Source organism: Homarus americanus, unplaced genomic scaffold (genome assembly GCF_018991925.1).
Source record: "Homarus americanus isolate GMGI-L3 unplaced genomic scaffold, GMGI_Hamer_2.0 scaffold1024, whole genome shotgun sequence".
In the NCBI taxonomy this organism is placed as follows: Eukaryota; Metazoa; Arthropoda; class Malacostraca; order Decapoda; family Nephropidae; genus Homarus; species Homarus americanus.
Genome location: NW_024715228.1, coordinates 6696882 through 6722124, shown reverse-complemented (window position 1 = coordinate 6722124; position 25243 = coordinate 6696882). Strand labels below are relative to the sequence as shown.

General features: G+C 42.3%; 1 protein-coding gene across 1 annotated transcript in view; it reads right to left on the bottom strand.

Moving 5' to 3' along the window:
* Positions 1 to 15634, bottom strand: part of LOC121856591 — a 76845-nt gene extending 61211 nt beyond the window's left edge. Inside the window, exon 1 of the mRNA XM_042352222.1 lies at positions 15535 to 15634. Coding sequence (XP_042208156.1) covers positions 15535 to 15634 — 100 coding nt within the window. The remainder of the gene's footprint in view (positions 1 to 15534) is intronic.
* Positions 15635 to 25243: the final 9609 nt, after the last annotated feature.

The following is a 25243-nucleotide window of genomic DNA, read 5'->3' as shown; positions in this document are numbered from 1 at the left end:
TTTTTTTACGGGAATTAGCCCACCCGGGCACAGGTCAAACGACCCACAACGGAGCCTAGGGGGCGAAAAAAAAAGAACGGAAAGAAATGAAAATATAGAAAAAAAGGTTATACTGTATTAATCTACACCACGAAGATGCCGGAAAACCAGCTTTTTAAAGTGAGACAGATTGTAAGAGCATGGAAACACAGAAGAAGGCAGAGCATTCCACAGTTTGGCTGTGTGAGGAAAGAAGGAGGTACTATAACGGGTTATTCTCGTGTGACCGACATCCACAGAGAAATGGTGGGCACCGCGGGCAAAACGTGTGTTACGAACCCACGGCCTTGCCGGCGGTACACAGGATGCCAAATCCACTGACCATTGCCCCTTAAAGTACCTGTAAAAGAGAGAGAGTGAAGCAACATTGCGGCGAAGAGAAAGGGGAGATAGATTGTCGACTAAAGGAGGAGAGTTAATAAGACGAAATGCCTTTGGTTTCCACCCTATCTAATAGTTGGACAGAAGAAGAGCCACCCCAGATATGAGAGCAGTACTCCAAGTTAGGACGAATGAATCCCTTATATACTTGGAGCAACTGCTCAGGAACTAAGTAGCTGCGGCATTTGTACAGCATTCCCAACTTTCGGGAGGCAGCTTTAGTTATACTAAGGATGTGTGATTTCCAGGACATATTGGAGGAAATGGTGAGGCCTAACATATTTATTTCAGAATTTGGGAGGATGATAGCGTCCTGAAATGTAATTGGTGGGAGATCGTCTACTTTACAAAGTGTAATTGGTAAATATTGAGTTTTGTTACTATTGAACTTAACCAAGTTTGTATCTCCCCATTCAGAGATGCTGCACAGATCCGCGTTGATAGAAGTAATGATATCAGTTCTAGAAACAGATCTAGTTTGAGAGTTAGGAGGAAGGGGAAAATGTGAGGAAGAGTGAAGAGTAGAATCATCGGCGTAAGAATGGATAGAATTAGTTGTAGTGTGAAGTAAATCATTGATAAAAGGAAGAAAGAGAGTTGGTGAAAGAACAGAACCCTGTGGGACGCCACTATTGGTAGAGAAAGAGCGAGAAATCGATCCCTCGACAACAACTGCCATGGATCGATTCTCAAGGAAGCTAGAGTTGAGAGAACAAAGTGGGGTAGAGAAACCAAAAGAGGGAAGTTTAGATAGCAAAGACTTGTGCCATACCCTGTCAAATGCTTTGGAGATGTCGAGGGCCACGACAAAAGTTTCCCCATAATCCCTAAGAGAGGATGACCAAAGATGGGTGCAATAGGAGAGCAGATCACCAGTAGATCTCGCCTGGCGAAAGCCATACTGGTGATCCGACAAAAGAGAGAGGCGTTCAAGGTGGCGGAGAAAATGGGAGTCAAGATAGTTTCGAAAATCTTAGAGAGGGATGAAGTTAGGGCAATGGGGCGATAGTTAGAGGGATTAGAATGGTCACCCTTCTTTGGGATGGGCTGAACCAAGGCATGCTTCCAAGAAGAAGGAAAAGTTTTGGTTTTGAGGCAAAGGCGAAAGAGGCGAGCAAGCACAGGGGCCAGGGCTTCAGCACACTCCCTCAGAACACGAGGGGGGTATTCCGTCCGGTCCATGCGCCTTACTCACATCCAAACTGGATAACACACCGGCAACCCTGCGAGTGGAGATTATAGGAAAGTGCATACGTTCAGTAGGAGGTGCAGGGGTAGGAGGGGTAGAGTGGGAATCGTCTAAGGTGGAATTAGAGGAGAATAAGGTGCCAAAGAGGTTGGCTTTCTCAGGGGGAGAGTTGGCTATAGAGTTATTGGGACGGAAGAGGGGAGGAAAAGAAGGCGTGCAGAAGTTGTTACAGATGTTTTTAGCTAAGGACCAGAAGGATTTACTAGAGGAAGAATTAGTCAGGACAGCAGTCTTTCTTTTAATAAAATTCCGCGTAGCCATACGAAGAATAGCCCCGGTGACGATACCTACCACTCTTACCCTAACAAAAACTTCAACTGAACAAGTAACGTGAACACCTCAAGTCTATAAAGTAAACAATACCTGCTAAAAGTCTTTCTACTCAACTCTGTTAATTATCTTAGTATATAGAGCTTCTGGGGGATTGAAATTGTATTGATGTATTGTAGAGTAGAAGTAATGCAATGGTGGTAAGTAGGTAAAGGAAACGTGTGTGGTGAGTGTCAAGATGTATGGTGTCAAGGTGTATGGTGAGAGCTAAGGTGTATGGTGAGTGCTATTTTGTTTATTGTATGTGTCACCTCACTCTCTCACACACACACACACACGTAGTACTTGTTTGGTATTCCAACTAACCTTACCTAATCTAACCTAACCTAACCTAACCTAACCTAACCTAACCAAACCTAACTTAACCTAACCTAACCTAACCTAATCTAACCTAACCAAATCAAACACAAGGCGATAGACCTATGAAACAATCTATCAACCCAAGCCGTGGAACACAGAGCAGTACTGGGCGTCAAAATTAACCCTAGACAAGACTATCACGAATACTGGATGGATTCTACACAAGCAGCTGGCCTTCTTTCCTCACCATGGCCTCCTATAGATTGGGTGGCCATCAAGTAAAATAGATAGAAAGGTAAATAAAAAAAGAAGGGCAGAAAGAAGAGGGAGATGATAAAAAGAAAAGAGACATACGAAATAAAAAGAAAAAGACGCGTTTGATCCTTCATGGGGGGAAAATAGTGTTATCCCCCAGTCATGTGTGTGTGGGTGTTGTGCAAGTTCATGTGTCATGGAGGAATGGTCGCAGGCGTGTGAGAACAATAAAGAAATATGTCAACACAGTCCCGGTGACACTCTTCCTCATATATAGGTACAGTACCTCCAGGTGACTAAAAGAAAGAGCCCTGTACCTCCAGATGACCACCAGAACGACCTCTCTACCTCTATGACTTTGCTCTTTTATTTTTTTGTGTCAATAGCTCGTAATCGTTCACAGTCCCTATTAACCAAAGCGCCAAAAACTAAAGCAAAAACACAAATTACAGCGATATTAAAGTGGTGTATGACGTTAAAAGACTATATGTATGCTTAGTAAAGTGGTATGTATGAATATTTTTCTCTTTGATGTATATATAAGCCGTCGAGAGTAAGAGGTAAAGAGGGAGACGGTATAAAGAGAACAAGGTTATTGGAGAGTAATATACTGGCCTCCAAACTACTCCACCCATTGACCTTTGACCTGCCCTTCCTGCTCACACCTAACCTTAATGTATACCTACTTTACTCTTAACGCTAAACCACCTTTCCCCTTCCTCCTCCTCCTCCTCCTACTCTCTCTCTCTCTCTCTTCCCGCCTCCTCCTCCCCGCCCCCCTCGGTCTCTCCTCCCCCCCTCTCTACCTCCTATGTACTGTTCTCTTGTGTGTTGATCTCTGTATATCTCAGCAACTTTGTCTCTACATAATTTTAGATTCTCTTTCCGTCCGTTTTTTTTGTCCTTCCGTGTGTCTGTCTGTTTCAATCACTGGTATGCAAAAATAATGTGTGTGCATGTATGTATGTATGCATGTATGTATGTAAGTATGTATGTATGTAAGTATGTATGTATGTATGTGTGTGTGTGTGTGTAGCCCTAATTCACAGCCAACAACAGTATATTTCCATGTTTAACCAACTTATTATCTTACTGTAAACAAATAAACTAATTTTCTTATTGAGATTTGTTGTTTTAGTTGTAAGTTTACCTGTATCCCTTTGTGTATTCTGGACACCTCAAGTCTATAACGAAATCAATACCTACTAAAAGTCTTTCTACTCAACTCTGTTAATTATGTTAGTATATAGAGCTTCTGGGGGATTGAAATTGTATTGATGTATTGTAGAGTAGAAGTAATGCAATGGTGGTAAGTAGGTAAAGGAAACGTGTGTGTGGTGAGTGTCAAGATGTATGGTGTCAAGGTGTATGGTGAGTGCTAAGGTGTATGGTGAGTGTCAAGGTGTGTGGTGAGTGTCAAGGTGTATGGTGAGTGCCAAGGTGTATGGTGAGTGTCAAGGTGTATGGCAGAGTGCCAAGGTGCATGGTGAGCGGGGTCAAGGTGTATGCAGGAGGCTAAGGCCAGGAGTGCTGAGTGCAGAGTGCTAAGGTGTGGCGGCGCAGGCTCAGGTGAGTGCCAAGGTGTACAGGAGGCTGAAGGTGTATGGTGAGGCCGAAGGTGTGGTGAGTGTCAAGGTGTGGTGAGGCTGGGAGGCCAAGGTGAGGTCAAGGTAGTGGTGAGGCTGGTGTACAGAGTGTGTGTGTGAGGTCAAGGTGGTGAGAGGTGGTGAGTGTCATGCGTGGTGAGGCTGGCGTGGTGAGTGCTGGGTGGGCGGTGGAGGTCAAGGTGTGTGGCGTCAAGGTGTATGGTGATGGCCAAGGTGTGTGTGAGGCCGGGCGTGTGGTGAGGCCAAGGTGTGTGTGAGAGTCGGCGGTGTAAGTGGTGAGGCCACAGTGTATGGTGAGTAGCCGGCGTGGCAGAGTGCCTATGTGTGGTGGTGTCAAGGTGTGTGGTGGAGTATCAAGATGAATGACTGCCAAGATGGTCCACGCTGAGAGAGTGGCACTGTCATGATGGCACTCATGGGTCAGCTCACCTCACGACTCTCCTTCCTTATACCCCCCACTCATCCCACCACTTCCCGCTCATCCCACCCCTTCCTCCTCATCCCACCCCTTCCCATCCGTCCCACCCCTTCCCGCCCACCCTATCCCTTACCACCTATTCCACTCTTTACTACCCACCCCAACCCTTACCGCCTATCCAATCCTTCCCCATCCATCTCACCCCCTTTCCTCTCTTCCCACCCTATTCCACCAGTCCCATCCCTCTCCACCCATCCCACCCCTTCCCTACCATTCCCCTACCTTCGCTTCTCTCCCAACTCTCTACACATCACCACCCATCCTCCATTTCCCTTCCCCGTACTCTTTTCCTCCCCCTCCTTCCTTCCTACCACCCTCCATCCTTACCCTCACCCCCTACTTCCTAGCCCCCCTCCCTTCTTTATACTCTAAATAAGGCCAAAACTCTTGATATTTAACGTAAGCTGAATTTATAATCGACGTTAACCAATATTAGGTTTTCGTGGGAACGTTTGCATTGGGGCTGAATGATTTACCCACAAACACAATCGGTGGAGTTTTTCTTGTACAAGACAGTGGTAAAATAAACAACAAATGTGGTGGTAAGGAGAGCTGTGACGGAGGTGTGACGAGATGTGACAGAGAGGTGACGGAGGAGTGACGAAGTGACGGAAGTGTGACGGAGAGGTGACGGAGTTGTGACGGAGGTGTGGCGGAGGTGTAAGGTGACGTAGAAGTGACGGAGGTGTGACAGAGAAGTGACAGAGAAGTAACGGAGGTGTGACGGAGAAGTGACGTAGCTGTGGCAAGGGTATGACGGAGAAATGACGGAGGTGTGACAGAGAAGTGACGGAGTTGTGATGGAGAAGTGACGGGAAGTGACGGAGGATTGGGGGAGGGGCAGTGTATGTTTTTGTGTGTGTAAATGAGTGTATGAATCTGTGTGTGTGTGTGTGAGAATGATAAAGTGTGTGTATGAGAGTGTGTGTGTGTGTGTGTGTATGAGAATGATAAAGTGTGTATATGAGTGTGTGAGCGTATGAGTGTGTGTGTGTGTGTGTGTATGTGTGTATGAGCCGCCCACGTCAAACAAGACTGTGGGAAAAAATCAGATGTGTGGTGAGCATAAAGACGACAGCGGTGAAGCTCACGTCACGGGGGACCAATATTGTTCTGCATCATTGGTTTTAACATCACGTTCAGCCCAGGATGCTCCCTCGATCATCACAACTTGGCTTAAATAATGTATTTTAGGAAAGCGTAATATTCGTGCAGCGAGGCATCGTAGAAGTAAAGACGTTTTACATATATCTTTTCTCGTTTCTTTGTTGTTTTAGTGATGTGGAATTACAAGGGAACAAAAATAAAGTGTTTGTTCATTGACTCTACAATATAACACAATACATTATCTCGTTTCATCACCTAACAAACAATGCCCACTGTAAGGTTTCATCGGGGTGGATCACAGCCCAAAAATGTAAGGTTGGTTTCCCACGCCCCGCCCAAGGAAGGTCCTCACTCGGGTGTTGCAACGTTGACCCAGCCCCGCCACGACCCCGAGACCCGCGTGGCGAAGGGACGCCCGGTGGGAGAGGGTGGGAGGGAGGGAACGATGACTAGTAGTGGAAAGAAAAGAGAAGGGAGAAAATAATGATGGTGTTGGGAGAACGACGGGATTCAAGTTAGTAAGGGAGGAGTCAAAGAGAGTAAAGGTGACGGGGAAAAGAAAGGTAAAGAAGTGGTGTGGTGGGAGGGCAAGCAGGTAAACAGGTGAGTGAGGGAGGGAGGGAGGGTGAGAGGAAGGGAGGGAGGCAGGGAGGGAGGGAGGGAAGGTGGGAAGAAGGGAGGGTCCATGGCCGACAACATTACACACCAGGGACAAGGTGATAGCACACAGGGAGCGTGGGAGGGCAGGTGTGTGGCAGACGGTGGAGGAGGTGGTGGAGGTGGTTGTGAGGTAAGGGTTCCTCCTCCACCCCACCCCGGATATGAGGGATGGCGGAGGTATGCGGCGGTGGGTGTGTGTGTGTGTGTGTGTTAAGTGGGTGTTGGGGAGGGACGGGGGATCACTCTCAGGAACCGGAGAGTTGAAACCCCCGGGTGTATTTACATATTGCATAAGAGAGTAGCGCGCGCGAGGTAGTGTGACGGGGAGTAACATGTGTGATGACAGGGTGACTTGTGGCAAACACCAGAGTAATGATGATGGTGGGTAGGAGAGAGAGCCCGGGGAAGAAATGGAAGCGTAAACAGGGAACAGAATAGTGAATATGTATGGAAATAGAATAATGAATTAATGAATGCGTAAGGGAACAGAATTATGTATGGATAAGGGATAACATAATGTTCAGGGGTTTAGGGTAACATACTGTACTCTATCTTTCATAAACAGATATCGTCTTAGTAGAAATTAGAGATTTTTTATCCACATAATTACTCAGTGTGGTCCAGGACGTCTCATAAATCATGTTAATGATCATATTTTGGCAGAAAATCATAGAGGAACAGAGGAAAGACATCCTAATTTTCTGGAAATATTTTTCCATTTGCCTCATTCATATTCAGTGGGGCTTCTACAGTCTACATTTTGTCAACAGTAAATTTCATCGACTCTAATACGGAAGAAAAGTAAGCAAAAACCCTACCTTTGAAGTAACCGTTCGTCTTTGACCTAAGGAAAAAAGAAACACCACTGCTTAGTATAGTGTAGGAAGGAATGTACTCACTAATCAGTAACAAGGTAACAAGGTAATTTTACAGTTACTGGATGGTCCTGGCGCGATGACTTTCCCCAGTAGTGAGCGCTGTCTCCTCCCTGTTGTGCCGGCTTGAAAAGAAAGAGAAAAGGGAATTGTGGTCGTTGAGGACTGTTATTAAGAATGCTTACCCTCTAGTGACCCTTAACCCCTAAAAATCGAACTGGGGTCTAAATTAAAGGAAACAAAAGTTAGTCCCCTAAACAAACTATACCAAAGCACATGAACAACAACTAAAATGACGTAAGAAGAGAGGGGAAGAGAGAGAAAGAAACGCGATGAGTATGGTTATAGAATAATCAACCAAAAATATAAATGAACAATAAGTATGAAAAAGAAAGAAAATGGAAGTGCCACAGTAATAGAATAACAAGAATAACCAAAAGAAATTACCCAATGACTCCTGACCTTGACCTTTGACACAACAATCTCCCCCCCCCCCAAAAAAAAATAAAATAAATGGGGAACTTCCTCTACTTGGGGAGCAATTACGTTCATTTGTCATAAAACATTTAAGTTATGATCCTGACAATAAATTTCTACTTTCATCAACAAAAACATTACCTTTAACTCAGTGATCTAAGTAAATCATAACAGAATTCCCTTCCATCAATAGTAAAAGAAAAAAAAAGGCAACCCGTGGAATTAAAAACATCTAACAGCTTACAGTAACAACGACGGGAGGAACACGCACCCCCTCCAGCCTTAACTGATTGATGGCAAGAACGGTGTATTAACTATAAAAAATGTTATAATGAACTCTGTGTGTGTGTGTGTGTGTGTGTGTGTGTGTGTGTGTGTGTGTGTGTGTGATTACAAGATCTCAGTACACGTCAAGAGGAAATTCCAAGACACATTACGCATCGTGTAGCTAAGCAACACCCAGAACTCCTTGGTACATATAATTGTAACCTTACGTGTGTGTGTGTGTGTGTGTGTGTGTGTGTGTGTGTGTGTAGGGGGGGGGGTAGTTGTATCAGTGTGGTTGTTGTGGTTGGAGAGTATTGAAGGACGCTGCAGGGGTCAGTCATCTGTCTCTGTGTATAGATATTAATTCTGGATAATAGGTGTGTGTGTGTGTGTGTGTTCACCCCTGGTTGTGTTTGCTTTTATTTGTGTTTGTTGTTTGTATGTTTTGTGTACGTGTCTTGCATAATATGTTCTTATTTATACGTGTTGTGTATTTATACGTTTGTGTACGTACGTTCCATGTGTACTTGCTTATACGGGTTTTGTGTATGTGTTTTGTGTATATATGTGTATTGTATATATGTTTTATTTACAGTGTGTGTGCTGTATATGTGTTTGTGCACAGTATGTACGTTTTATGTGTATGTGTACGTTTGTGCGTTTGAAGGGGATTGTATCTAGATAAGTTTTCCCTGGATTTGTCGGCTTGAGAAAACAAGAGATTAATTTCGACGGAGAGAAAACGGAGAAGACAGAGATGGCTAGGTATGAAAAACACGATGGAACGAACCAGGATAAAGGCAGACGGAGGATAGAGAAGGAGGAGGAGATAGTGAAAAGATAAATAAAGAAAGAGAGAAAGGACTGCGACAGGCCCAGGGGGGATGCTTTATAAAATGTCTAGTGAAGGGTTTGGACGAGAGGGTGAAGGAGGGCGAGTGACGGGTTAGGAAAGAGTTTGGGACGGAACTAGGACGAGTTAGGGACGTAAAAGAGACAAGTTAGGGACTTACTAGGGACGGAATGAGTAGAGACTAAGTACAGGTTAGGGGCGGGCTAGGATGTGATTGTGATAGGGCCAAGTTGGTGAAAAAGACTACGAACAGGCTACGGACGTGATAAGGCAGGCTAGGGACAGGCTAGGGCCAGACTGGGGAAAAGATCAAGACAGGTTAGGGACAGACTGGGGACATATTCGAGACAGGTCAGGGACAAGCTAGGGACGGGCTAGGGGCGGGGAAGGCGGCAGGCAGGTCAGGGAAGGCCAACGGAGACCATAAACCGGATCACCTCACACGGGCAGGACGTGATGCTATCTGGCGCTCCCGGATGTGGCCTACCCAGTCCTGCACCGAGTGGGGGGAGGGGGGGGGTCATATTGGAGGGGATGGTGGGGGAGGAAAGGGGAAGGGGTTAGGAGGAGGTGAAGATGGTGAATGGGAAGGGTGACGATAATGGTGGGGGGATGGGGGAGAAGGTCAGGAATGGGATAAGGATGGTGACGTATGGGGTGGAGGTGGTGGTGGTAAAGGGAGGAAAGTGACGAAGGGTATTAGTGGGAAGGGAGGAAAAGGACGAAGGGTATTAATGGTGTTCGATGAGAGAGTAGGATGGGGGAGTAAGGGGATTAGGAAGAAAGGGGTAATGAGGGAAGGGGAGGAGACTAGTTAGGCAGGGGGAAGGAGTTAGGGTGAAGGGATCTTAAGAATACAGAGGAGTAGGAGAGAGGGAGGGAATGGTAGAAAAGATGGAAGGAGAGAAGCGTAGGAGACAGAGAGGGAGAGAGGGAGAGAGAAGAGGGAGGGAGGGAGGACACGCTTGAGAAAGGGATCAGGAGTGAAGGAAGAAAAAAATATATTATCATTCTATTATTCTTTCTCAATATCATCCTTTTTGCTCGCCTTCCGCAGCTGACCAATTTCCTCAGTATTTCTTCATTTCCACAACTCGCCCTTCGTTATTGTTGTTGTTTGTTGTTGTTGTTGATGTTTTTGTTGAGGATGTTGATGTTGTTAGTGTTGTTGTTTTCTTTTTCGTGTTACTACTGTTGCTGGGTATTAACGTGAGAGAGGGACAGACAGACAGACAGACAAAGCTACAGAGATAGATAGAGACAAAGAGACAGAGATAATATAGAAATAGAGAAAGACCGACAGACAAAGACAAAAGGAGATAGAGAGAAAGAGATAAGGATGGAGAGAGACACAGAGATACAAAGAGAGATAGAGAGAGAGGAGAGAGAGATAGACTCCCCTTGATACACGACACACCTGCTCCCACCATCTTTGCCCAGGTGCTCTCTATCTCATCAAGGCGTCAGGTGTGTGTCATCCCAGCCAGGTCGCCTCATACTTCACCTCTCACAATCACCCATCTAGATCTGCCAGGCCAAACCATCTGACCCTTCCCATTGTACCATCAGCGTTATGTAAGAAAGTTCACATTGCCTCACGCTAATTAAACACCAGTGTGATAACGCCACCATTAGTATAGAGAATTTCAGCAGAGACAGATGCTAACGACTTGCGGAAAAACTAGGTTGTTGACAGTCTCGATTAAATGTGACACAACCAGATTATTGTCTCCGGATTAACTGATGATGGTTAGGTTTGGTTAGATTAGGTTACGTTAGCGTTAGATTATATTAGGTTAGGTTAGCGTTAGGTTAGCTTTAGGTTAGGTTAGGGCAGGTTAGGTTAGGTTAGGTTAACGTTAAAGTGGTTAAGCTTGAGATGAAATTCACTGGGGATTAATCTTCATGTGATCCCTATTTCTGTATCTTCAGTAAATATCTCGTATAGTGAAGTCACAGGTGTCAGGCAGGTGTTTGATGCGTCAGGTAAGGTGATGGATTAAGTGTACTAATGAAGCAGTACGAGAAATAGTCCGCCACAACACCGTCAGAGTTGGGGGAGTCTCACCTTAGCTGACGTGAACCTTAAACTGAGATGCAAGAACAAAAACATTCTCTAACACACACACACACACACACACACACACACACACACACACACACACACACACACACACACACACACACACACACACACACACACACACACACACACACACACACACACACACACACACACACACACACACACACACACACTCAACGTATTTATTATCTATTAACATTTCTGCAATACATCGGCAATGTCGACAGTAATCACGAATTCCCTTAACCACAGCAACGCCCACTGTAACCCCCTCTCTCTCTCTCTCTCTCTCTCTCTCGTCTCTCTCTCACCTTCCCCTTCAAGAAGTCCCGGACGTCAAACCTTGCAACCATCCATTTGTCTTGCAACTAATTCCCCACTTACAACAATCCTCCTCTAACCTTTCCCACTTTCATTAACTCTCTACAAACCATTACAATGTCCATATACTTTTACTGCCTCATCCCCTTCTCTTTATCCTAAGCTCCATTGTAACCACCATGATCTGTGCAGGTATTTTTCTTATTGTAATGTACTACACCTCCTGCAACCTTTCCCCTTTGTATGTATATATCGGTAACTCTGTATCCTCTATGCACATTACAGTGACCATTATCTCCTTGAAGTGCTCTCTCTCTCTCTCTCTCTCTCTCTCTCTCTCTCTCTCTCTCTCTCTCTCTCTCTCAGCTTTTATCATCTACTCTCTTTCTCACGTTCTTTTTGTCATCCTCTTCCACACTCTTTCATTCATCCCCTCTCTTCAGTACCTTCTTCTCCGTTCTCCCTCACCCACCATTTCCATACACCCTCACTAAGCCATCATGTTACCCTTACCTATTCTCATCCATTCACCATTCCACCCTTATCCACCTAATCTCACCCACACCCATCTTCCTACCTTCCCACCTTCCTTCCACACTCATCCACCCTCCTCCCACCCTTCTACTTTCATCCACGCTCACCCACCCCCTCACACAACGATAAACAGGTAACTAGTGGCAAGTTCACCTGCTCTAGCATCAAGGTGAACCAGGCAGGTCTTATATAGTAATCTGTAACATGTGTGTGTGTGTGTGTGTGTGTGTGTGTGTGTGTGTGTGTGTGTTCCTTGGTGTAATTTGTCTTCTTGTTGGTGTGAGGAAGGAGGTAGGAAGAGGAGGAGGCAAAAGAGGAGTAGGAAGAGGAGGAGAGAAAGGGTTTAAGAAGGAATGGAGATAATTGGACAGAAGAAGGAGGAGGAGGAGGAGGTGATGATTGAGTGGTGTAAAGGAAGGTAAGAGTAATGAGGGTGAAGGAGTGTTGATGTAGGTGAAGGAGTTGAAGGAAAGGGAATATGGTGAGTGAGTGAAGAGGAAACAATGGAAGGGATGAAGAAATAGAGGTAGGAATTGGGAAAGAAAGATGAGGCGAAGGAGGAGGAGGAGGAGGAGGAGGAGGAGGAGAAGGAGGAGTAGGAGAAGTAAATGAACAAATTAGAAGAAAAAAATATGGAAGTGTAAGAAAAGGAGAAGGAGAATGGGAAAAGAAATAGAGGGGAAGAGGAAAAAGAAGAAGTGGATAAATACAAAAAAGACAAGAAAATCATAAGAAACATTACGTAAATTACAATGAAGGAAGAATATATATGAGTAGAGGAAAGGTAGAACACAGGCGAGGAAAAAATAATAATATTACATTATGTCCTAAGAATCTCATCACAAACCCTGAGAACAAGATGGATAATATCTGCTATCCTGATATTCTCAAATATTTCCCATATACCACAAGACTCGTTATGAAATTTGGGTGACATTTAAGAGAAGGACAAACGTGACGAACATAAATTTGGATGAAAGTTACGTATATGTAAATTTTAGAATGGGGGCGTGGGGGGCGTGGGGGGCGTTTAACGAGGGTATATACTGTGTCTTTTTCGTCAGAGGTTCGGCGTTGGGACACTAAGCGGAAGGGGAGAGGGAGAGGGAGGGATAGGGGGAGGGAAAGGGAGGAGGGAAGGGGAGGGGAAGGGAGGTCGTTGGGTGGTGCGTGAGTCTAGCGTGGATGTAATGCACCTTTGTCTTTCCTGTGGGAGGAAGGGGGCGTGGTGCTCTTGGTCCCTCCTCCCTCTCTCCTCCTCCTCCCTCCCTCCCTCCTCCTTCCCCCTTTCAAGGTACTGAGTCATTTTGGTCTCATCTCTCATCTGTTACTTCGTGAGACACACTTACTCATCTTACTTGAGTTACTGCGGTGTCTCTCTCTCTCTCTCTCTCTCTCTCCACCCCCACCTGTTGCGTTAGGGATTCACATTTTCTCACCACATTGAGTCATATCAATCTCTCCTCCCACCTGTTGAGTCATGAGTCTTAATTACTCATCTAACTGATCTCACTAAAACTCACCGCCTTCGCTGTTGCCTGGTCCCTCATGGGTTCAACTCTTACTCATTGACTCACTCTATTTACCTCCTCATTCTCACTCACTCACTCACTGATCAATTATTTACCAGCTTGTATACCTGAGCACGAGTGAATGAAGGCAGGTAACATGAGGTATAATGTTGTCCCATAACTTAATAACACAAACCCTCTTCTATTCTTCGTCTAACAAGTAATACATGCAACACATATACCACAAACAACACATATAATATAATCCAATACATACACCACATACACAACATACGCCACATCCAACACGTACAACACATACAACACAATCCAATACATACAACACATACACCACATACGCCACATCCAACACGTACAACACATACAACGCAATCCAATACATACAACACATACACCATATACGCCACATACGCCACATACAACACATGCAAGGGTAAACATAAAGGCGAGGTTGGTTATTATAAGAGGGAGCACCTTCGGTCTAAGAGATAGTCGCTTCTTGTATATTTTATGTGTGTGTGTGTGTGTGTGTGTGTGTGTGTGTGTGTAAGATCATGTGGTCTAATAAATTTACTTTTCTCTTGAATCATGTTTGTGCTCCGTTAACACACTGGAATTTCAATACCAGTGCTCGCATGTGTACCTGTGTCTCTGCTTGTATATTCACCTGTACTTGTATATGTAATCTTTACCTGTTGTCCGTACCTGTAATATTATTTACTTATAAAGAGGTAAAGCAAATAGATAAATCAATGTCGATTTTTAGTTGGGTGTGTTGAGTACTGCTCCTGATATTAAAAAGACAGAGAAGAAACAGCGCCTACCAATCTCTCTACCAACACCGGGGGGCCACAGTTATCACCATCTTGTCAGGTTATCGTATTGAAACTCTTATTTAACCATGTGCAAGTTCATTCACTTTCTCTCTTATACATTTCACCAATAAAAACAACACAAGCTTCAATAATAAACTTCATATATGAGGGTTTGATAGTCATGTTATTTTGTCTACATTATTATGCAATAGATCAACACTGAAATTCATGTTATATGTATGAAGAAAAAACTGGCCAGCTGTTACATCCCTCCCGTTGGATACATCACGCTTGTCTTCTTTATTACAGAAAAAAAACAAAATGACGTGTCAGGTATTTGCTTTATCTCTTTCAGGATTTCGCCCGTGTATGTCTGGCATATAGACACAGGCGGCCGAGGGTCATACCCATTACACGATTATACTATGTCAACTTATTGCATCTATCATAGAGAAAATAATTAGAAAAATGATAGGTGAACGGGTTAAACAGACACTGAAGGTTTACCTACACCGTATTTACATTGTTATACTTCCGTCTTATTCATGAAGTAATAACAGAAGCAACAGCTGCGGCCTCACTCATATCAAAACACTACTAAAATAAAATATACATGAAGTTAATTACCATATCAGACCTGACTGATTTTAAGCATGTTTAATGTTAGTTTAATCCTGCAGCTCAGCGTCACAAGTACGAGGCCAAACAAGAATTTATCAGAAGTCATGTTGGTGAAAAGTCCCACAGATATTTCTCATCCTCACCACCACTCACCTTCGAGGTCACTCAGCAGTCTGCCCCCGTCCTCGCTACTACCTGACGAGCACTACTAACAGCTGATAACGAGGCTACAAGGTACACTCACATACACGACTGTATTATGAGATTTTCCAATGTATGTATGTATGTATGTATGTATATAGGTACAGTATATACAGTATGTGAACATTCTAATACATGCTGGGAGAGAGGCGTGTGATGTGACGTACAGTAACTGCTGAGGCAACAGTTGATGTCATAGTTACACACATCTGTCGCTATTATTAATACTCTTACTATCATTTATATCAAAATTTTACCGCCTTAATATTCGTATCCCATAAATAGAGATAATCATTCTTCATAATAAAAGCTCCTTGTATCATTTATTATCACATAAGACAGTATAATTACACCCGTCCTGACAGAAGACGGTGATAGTATCGTCGTTTTCTAGACGTGTGAGAGACGTGCATGAAGTTGACAGTAATGTAAATACAGTTTGTGTAAAAAGAGGAGTGTGGAGCGCTGGCAGGGGCTGGCGGCCATGACTTGTTGGTGTACATATGATAAATCCTCAACAGTGGTACCGGGTAAGTTTGTTCAGACCTGACCCGCCAACCTCTTGAGAGTAGTCACTGTAACTCTCTTGTTCTCGACTACTGCTGCGCTGGTGACTCTTATTAGTTTTCAGTGGGTACTCGCTCATACTGGTGACTACTGTTAGTTTACTCGCTCATACTGGTGGCTATTGTTAGTTTATTTGTTTATACTGGTGACTACTGTTAGTTTATTCGTTCATACTGGTGGCTATTGTTAGTTTATTTGTTTATACTGGTGACTACTGTTAGTTTATTCGTTCATACTGGTGGCTATTGTTAGTTTACTCGCTCATACTGGTGGCTATTGTTAGTTTACTCGCTCATACTGGTGGCTATTGATAATTAACAGTTTACTCTAACCCAGACGTGTACGACTATATAGTACATTGAAGATTTAACAGCTTCATGTTTATTCTTGTTTTATGGTGCAATGCGTATATTTTTTGAGGAATAAAATTATTTAATATTAATTTCTATTACTACCGTGTTATTATTTCGACAAGATCAAATTTATTAACGCCGTATTTTGATTAGGAATTTATTAATAAAACGGTATTAAATTGATCAGGTAACAGGTGTGTCTTTTACAGTCTGGTGACAAACTCAGTGACACACTCGAGAAAAAGTGACCAGTGGGGTAAATCACGTTTGTGGAGCGTTGTGTAAGTCGTGACTCCCCTACGACTCCTTACACCATCACCAGGTCATATAAATAAGGTCATGGGAACATTTATATGAAAAAAAAAACTATTGAAAGGCTAGAAAAAGAGCATTGTATAACTACTGATGGCGTCGCTTGAAAAAAAAAGAGAGAGAAAAAGAAAAAAAACAACAATAGATTCTTGGTCATACATATATTATATAAGCTGTTGCCTCAGCTACCCGTTATGCAACATGGACTTGAGGAGGACCACACAGTACAAGACGGTGAAGCAAGCACTACCCAACACTACACTGTACTTGGATAAAAACACCAACACAACAAGACAGCAATTAATTCACCCAGAAGAAGAAGAAGAAGAAGAAGAAGAAGAAGAAGAAGAAGAAGAAGAAGAAGAAGAAGAAGAAGAAGAAGAAGAATGTCCTTCAACCTGTTCACTCTCCATGATCCCACGATCAGAGGTACACAAACTGACCTTAACTCGTTATTGATCAAGTTTATAACACTAGACACCGATCTGTTGTATTAATAAGAATAATACCGTATATTATTAAAATCACCGAGAGAAAGACAGACTATATCCCACGATGGACACTGAGGAAATCATCAAGGGTTAAAAAAAAATACATTAAAAAAAGTATTAAATGAGACGTAGCAAAGAGGAGTTGGCTTAATATACAATCTATCATAAGACACCAAGTGAAGTATCAGATAGACTTCAAGCATCATCTCAATCAGTGTATGATAAATATACTATGAAGGAGACGCATAGTGGAAGGACATAGGAGGTATTGGGTGGAAGAAATAGATTTAGTTGATATGAGAGAGAAAAGGTGATAGAGGCAAGAGAAGGGAAGGAAAGGGAAATATAGAAAATAAAAGTTGTTTTTACTGAAGGAATTACACATAGTGAGTTAATGAAAGTTAGATAATTTAAATAATGACAATGTTGTGTGTGTGTATGTGTGTGTGTGTTTGTGTGTGTGTGTGTGTGTGTGCGTGCATGATCAGCCATGCATTAGGTGCATATTTGTGTATTTACTCCTGTATATAAAGAACTTTAAGTGACCACAGGGCAGAGATCATTATCATACAGTGTTGACTCACGAACACGAAGCCAGTCAAGAGGGAGAGAGGACGATAACAAAACAGTTCTTCGTCTTCCTTCTCTTCCTTCTTCTCCTCCTCTTCCCCCTCCTCCTCCTCTTCCCCCTCCTCCTTCTTCTGTTCTCCCCTAAGTCCTTCTCCTCTTCATCATTGCTGTCGTCGTCGTCATTGTCCGTATCCCTCCTCCTCATTCTCCTCATTTATCTCTTCCTCCTCTTCTTTTATCCCTCCTCCTCTTCCTCCTCCTCGTCTCCCCCCCCCCCTCCTCTTCCTCCGTCCCAACTCCGCAGGAGCAGTAAAAATTCCTTATCCGACCAGGTCATGTTCCTGGCAGAGGTCACGACGGGTCAGCACAACCTCCGCTATGTTGACTGGGGGCAAAAATGTCCACACACCAAGAGAAGACAGGGTTATGTTTATCTTTAAAAAAGGGGACTGGAATCTTACGGAATTTGAAAATGTTGGAGGGCATGTAAGAGAGAGAGAAAGCGAGAGAGAGAGAGAGAGAGAGAGAGAGAGAGAGTATATACAAAACTTATAGGTTTCAGGTGAAACATATTATCCGTGTAATAAACAAGATTATTTACTAAACTATGCCACCATGTTAATAAGGATGAAAACAAAAGGGGAATTGAAGAGAATGATAAGCAAGGATAATAATCGATATAAAATAATTGGATTCCCTAGTTGGAAAATTCTCTCTCACTCTCTCCCTCTGTCACGTCTTATCCGCCAGGTGACGTCAGGCGTGGGAGGCTGTCACCTTCAACAGCAACTAATGAAATAAATCACTGGTGACATCATGACTCTTCAGGCAGCAAAATTAATCTGAAATTCTAAATAAATACTAAGAAAAAATAATAGCTAATTGTTTTATCAGCGTAGAAAAACTTAAAATTACATGTCAAGGGATTCTAACCTAAAGTGAAGGAAATATGAACGATAAAAATGGTTAGGGATTATGTTAAACCTCACTTGGGTTAAAAAAAAAAAGGCTCCTTCACGTGGAAAAAAACCCACAGCAACAATATTGTTCAGATAAGGAAAATAAAACGAGTATTGGGTTAACGCAGCAAAATATACCGAAGGGAAAGAAGTTCAGTCAACAACAACAACGACTCCTAAGAATAACAACAAAAACAACAACAGCTGCAACAACCCTAACAACAAAAACAACAACGAATATTAACACTAACAACAAAAACACTCACAAAAACAACAACGAAAGCAGCGACAACAAAACATTGCTCAAATATCTCACTTGTTTTACCAGAATCATCTTTATCATCAAGAGGGACTACTGTCTGAAGGCTGGGACTCTTCTTACACGTGAAGCTAAAGCATAATGAGGGTATGTTGACGTTCATGTGTGGATTAATTTTATGGAAGAGACAAATTAATGATATAGGGAGAACCGCAATGACTAACTATAATTAATACAGAATATTGGCTGTTTTAATCTTTTGGCCTTGATATGGCGTTAAGAAAAACACTGTGGTAGAGAGTTCCATTGAATTATTACTGTTGGTCTCCCGCTCATAACAAATGAAAGAAAATAGAATCCGCTTTATGTCAGGTTATAACTCATAATACTGGTAGCTTTCTGCAATGACTTCTTTATCGACTACGTGTTAAAGCAGATCTACCAGGATATCATTGTACTCTTTAATGAGATAACACTAAGGTGGGTCTACTAATCCTCTCTAAATGTGATTTTATGGTCGGTGGAGAAACTCAGAGATCGACCCTTACGTTCTTGCGTGAGAATAATGTGAAATAGTGTCATAATAACACCTTAGTTACCTACCAATTACAAGGTGAAGCAGTGCCATAATAACACCCTAGTCACCAACCAAACACCTGGTATGTAGCACCACCACCATGGTCACCCCTGAGAGACCTACCCCCACACAACCTCCAGGTGGCGAATGCACAAAAAGGTATAGACTCAGAAGCGCGTAAAATGTGTGTGTTGTTGAGAGAGGTGAGGAACATGGCGGGGATCTCCATAATCCTATCCCAGATGAACCCAACCGACCACAAGAAGACAATGCAGAATTTTTTCTCATCGTCCAGATATGCAACTGTGCCATTATGGGATCAGTGGCGCGGCTGAGGTAGGAGGGAGGAGGGGGGGAGAATTATCTATATGCCTCCTTGCAACACTCTGGAACGACCCCACACGCAGCTCACTTGTTTAATGAAATGTTGATGAAGAGGATTTTAATTTTAGCGTCGTTGTCGGCATCCTAAAGGGTGCATGTACTGCACAGCACAGTGTAGCGCATATGATACTTATTTCGATGTCTGCATTAATAGTCTATCATCTTAAAAGCAGTTCAAGTCCGGCAGCCGGCCACTAAGTCGACGCAGAGGTAACTTTACAGTTTCAGAAATGAAAATAGTAATGGTCAGTGATGGTCGCCACCGCCCCAAACTGGTCACTAGGCCGATGGAGCCTACATTCATTTATATATATATATATATATATATATATATATATATATATATATATATATATATATATATATATATATATATATATATATATACACACTAGCAGAAACGCCGCCCTCCTGGCGGCTCATTCGCTAGGCCACGGTAGGACGCCACCCTCCGGGAGGCTCCACATTGTCTCACTGTTCAGTCCCCAAGACTTCTTCTTCCATCAATAGTTCATTAACGGTGTATGTAAGTTCCACCATGTTTTTCACTACAATGGTATAGCAAAGTATAATTTTTTTAGCATTGAACTCTTATTATTTTATTGTCTAATTATCACTACATATAACACCACCCATCATCACTACATATAACACTATCCATCATCACTACATATAACATCATCCATCATCACTAAATATAACACCATCCATCATCATTACATATAACACCATCCATCATCACTACATATAACACCACCCATCATCACTACATATAACACCATCCATCATCACTACATATAACACCATCCATCATCATTACATATAACACCATCCATCATCACTACAGATCGGTAAAGTAGTTTCCGAGATTCTCGTGCGGACACACAAACAAACAGACATACTTCTTTGTTATATATATATATATATATATATATATGTATATATATATATATATATATAGTATATATATATATATATATATATATATATATATATATATATATGTATATATATATATATATATATATATATGTATATATGTATATATATATATATATATATATATATGTATATATATATATATGTATATATGTATATATATATATATATATATATATATATATATATATATATATATATATATATATATATATATATATATATATATATATATATATATATATATACAGTATATATATATATATATATATATATATATATTTTTTTTTTAAGGGAAATTTGAATAATCGAAAGAAAGTTAGAAAAATTTATCAATTATAGGAGCAATGAACACGAGAACGCTTGGTTAAAAATACACTTGATGATTTGCAATAACCGAAATAATTATGACATCGTCATGGTTAAGAGGATATTAGGCACTTTATGATATTACTAGATGAACTGTATGTTCTCTGCAAACTGTAGCGAGGAAGTTCACCTTGGTAATCAAAGTTATATCTGGCTGCCAAATGATGGACGTGTTACCAGAAGAAGATGGAACTTAAAGAAATATTTCTTCACTTGTACTGTGCATTATAGTAAGTGAAACTGTCCTTGGCTGCCATCATCTCCTTTTACTGTTACACACTAACAGTCATGCTCACCCGGACGCTAACAACAATGCAAAGACGGACTTTCACGCCATTTTCATGTGTTAGCATTTTTACGGATTAAAATCCGCCCCTGCACCTCCTACTCCCCCCCTCCATCCCCGCTCTTTCCAGCTTGTCCCCGCGATAAAACTTAATGGATGGGTATGTGGACAGATATAATCTTAGCTGTGGGCTGCCTCACATCCATCACGGACCCACACCGATTTGTCACCAAGGCTATCGTGCCTTGGCGAGCTTGTTCACCGGCTGATACACGCTGATAAATGCTCAGGCAAGATGTTATGCCTTAACGAGCTTGTCCTCGCGCTTGATTTTTCGATCATTATATGAACATGATCATCTTATTCCTCAACATTCCGATCCCTTGACCTTAAGAGCATCCACAAATTAGCAGTGATGTTATGCTTACGGAGCCACGCCCGGCCACACCCTGCTCCTCCCTCCTCCTCGACCATCTCTCACACACCGCCTCCTCCGCCGCCCGCACACACACTGGGCTGACCTTCCTTTGTAACACATGTGTACAGGTTACTCTCAGCTTTTCCCAAACTCATTTGGGTTTACTCACCAGAATGTTACACAAGAACAAGCTTGCCCTCAACCTTACCTGATCGTAGGGAGGGTAACGTAAACCCACCCTGGCCACACACTTCACAATTTTCCTGCACATCTTACAAGTTCCCCACAACACGACGTTTTCATTGTTGATATTAACCTTTTCTAAGGCGATGATTTCATTTAACATATCCAAAGATAATTAACCATCATCCTCAAAGACGTAGATCATCGTTATTAAGTAATCAAACAACCATTCTAAAAGTGTTAAACAACCATCCAGTTAAGACAATCGTCCTCAAAGAAAATATTTTTTCATAATAACAAAAAAATAATGTACTTACCTTTAGATTCACTTGAATCAAATTTCAATTATATACAGGTCATTTGGGTCACTAAATTAAGAGCTAGAGTAAACTGTACAGGGATAGAATGTTGCAAATGAATTCTTCTATTTTTCTTGACTCGCTTTTCGAACTGCAGTCTTAGGTTTCAGTGGTGCCGCATTTTTAGTATTGACACAGCAAACAGCTTCACCGTCTGGCTGATCATTCTGTACATGCAATCATCATATTTCCCTCCCACTTAATGGCAGTCTTACACACCTCATCACTTCGCCTCACCTTATCCGTCGCTGTATTTTCGGCAGTGATGAAAGGCGTACGGGCGGGTCCCTTCCTCTCTGTCCTCCCTGCCCCCCTCCCTCCCTCCATCCCTCCCACCCTCCCTCCATCCCGCCCTCCCTCGTCTCTTTGTTTATCTGTTGCTCCTTCTCTTTGGTCTGTTCCTCACCCTCTCTGTTTCCCCTCTCGTTTCTGTTTCATCTGTATGTGTTTATGAGCATGTAAACTTTTGTGTTCACCTATTTATGCATGTATGTATGCATGTAAGTATGCATGTATGTATGCTTTCACATGTGCATACAGATATACATATACAGGTGTGTGTGTAAAATAAAATAATAATAATAATTGACGGTTTATTGAAAAGTTCTGCAGCCCGAAGGCTGAAAATATACATTGGACATAAATGACTTATTACATACATTGGTGGTTTAACAAAAGCCTTCATTAGAGAAAGGTAAAGGAACATACAGTGAACATATAGATTATTGTAGGTGTTGAACAGCAAAAACGTAGTGTAGTAACTCCCTCCCAGATGGTGTTAGGAGGACCTCACGTGTGTAGTACAGATGGTGTTATGAGGGACCTCACGTGGTGTAGTAATTCCCTCACAGATGGTGTTAGGAGGGACCTCACGTGGTGTAGTAATTCCCTCACAGATGGTGTTATGAGGGGCCTCACGTGGTGTAGTATTCCTCACAGATGGTGTTATGAGGGGCCTCACGTGGTGTAGTAATTCCCTCACAGATGGTGTTATGAGGGACCTCACGTGGTGTAGTAATTCCCTCACAGATGGTGTTATGAGGGGCCTCACGTGGTGTAGTAATTCCCTCACAGATGGTGTTATGAGGGGCCTCACGTGGTGTAGTAATTCCTTCACAGATGGTGTTATGAGGGGCCTCACGTGGTGTAGTAATTCCCTCACATATGGTGTTATGAGGGGCCTCATGTGGTGTAGTAATTCCCTCACAGATGGTGTTATATGAGTGAGGTGGTTCCAGGCCTTCCTATCGTAGACGGATTAACACATCGCTGGTGTTGGGTCTCACGGGCCGTTATCACTGGGTACCTGGGACCTCACTGTGTGAAGGTCAACTTGGGTACCACTGTTACTGTTGAGTTGTTCTCACTGACTTAAGCACTGTTCACCACTGTTCACCTCTGTTTAACACTGGTTCCATTCCTTTCCTAAATGAAATAGTAACTTCTGGCGAGAACATGTTGATATTCCGGTGGGGAGGAGGGTTCAGGGGAGGGAGTTGGTATGGGCCAACAACAGTTGACCTGGCTGCTCCGAGAGGAGCGCCAGGTACGTCTTGACCCTTCGGTGGTCAAGGATGTATGTGTGTGTGTGTGTGTGTGTGTGTGTGTGTGTGTGTGTGTGTGTGTGTGTGTGTGTGATCGGTAATGGACGAGTTGTCGGTTCTGGGTAAACACAAGAAATACACTCTGCCACGTTCATAGTGATACGGTATATATAATGTGTAATAAAAGTTTAAAGTCCTGCTATAGCAGTAGAGATAAGTTTATTTCTCTAGAAACAGGGCCGCTATTAGCAATGACCTCTCTACCTTCAAACTCATCGCTGCAGTCGGATATAGTAGAAAAGATGGCCTCTTCAGACCCCAAATGCCACGTTCAGGTACGTTTTAAGGTTGTTTTTATGGTCTAAGTCATGGCCATTTCGTAAGTGAAGAAATGTGCCGTAAAGAGCAACTTCAAACATAGGTTGGATGGATATATGAGCCATAGGGGTTGGGTGTAAATGGGCCTGCCCAGTATGGGCCAATAGGCCCGCTGCAGTTTCCTCCATTCTTATGTTCTTTTGGAAATAAAAAACTCCCTTGTTCACACGAGCTCAGCTGTCACGTACTATTACCTGGTAAACTTTCTTTTTTTTTGTGCATTTACAGAATATATCAGTACTAGATGGAGATACGAGTAAATTTAGAAGCAATGACATTGTCTGGACTTTGTTTTGAGAATGCCTGGTGCTAGGTAACATGACAACAGTGCTGTTATTGTGTTTATTCACTAATGAACCATTGGGATATATCATAATTTATATTAATTAATGGGTAAAATTTTACTTTAACTACCATAAGTACTTGGATGTTTAGATTCGAGATAGGCTATTTTCTTCTGATGGTTTGCGATATGTTATGAAAGATTTAGACGATTTCTATTTGAAGTCATTAGCTTTGAGTTACCACCCCCCACCCTCCCTTACCGGTGTATGTTAAGCTAACCTTATAACTCATCATACTTTAACCTAACCTAACCTAACCTAGCATATGATCTGTATTTTTTTATGCGATCGAAAAATGTTTACTGAAAGAAATCCTGTAGAGATAATGTCTTATTGCTTAAAGTACTTAATCCCATAGTTAGAATCTTAAGGTTCCCCAGATGACCAAAACCAAAATAATATCAATATTGTTTGGATTGTTTATACTATGAAATTTGTTGTCTGGGCAGCTAATATCCATTGAATTAGTTAATGTGCTTAGTAATATTTATATATTAAAAATAGTATTTCTGTGTTGTACAGTAAAGCACAATTAATTATCTAATAATATTTATTTACAGAGCCGATCAGCCGAGAAGGCCAGCTGGGCGAGCCAGTGACGTTACAACCAATCACAGAGCTTTTCGCAGTCACGTGATTTTTTAGCAACTTTAACTCTTATTTTTGTCACTTTTTCGCCAAGTTTATTTAGAAATATCATTTAAGCGTTTTCTTTACCCATTGACCTGCCATCTTACGAAAAAATTCCGACCATCAACTCGTCCAATTCACGACGATTACATTTCTAACCTAACCTAATCTTCATCGGATACTATTCATATAGCTTCACTATTATCAAAGATAGTTAATGTTGGTGATCTCGTCCCATATTATGATGGGCCGAAGTCATTAAAATGGGCCGAGGTCACCACTGGATGTTGGCCGAGTTAACTGGGCCAAAGTTACCATGGGTCGACTTGACAT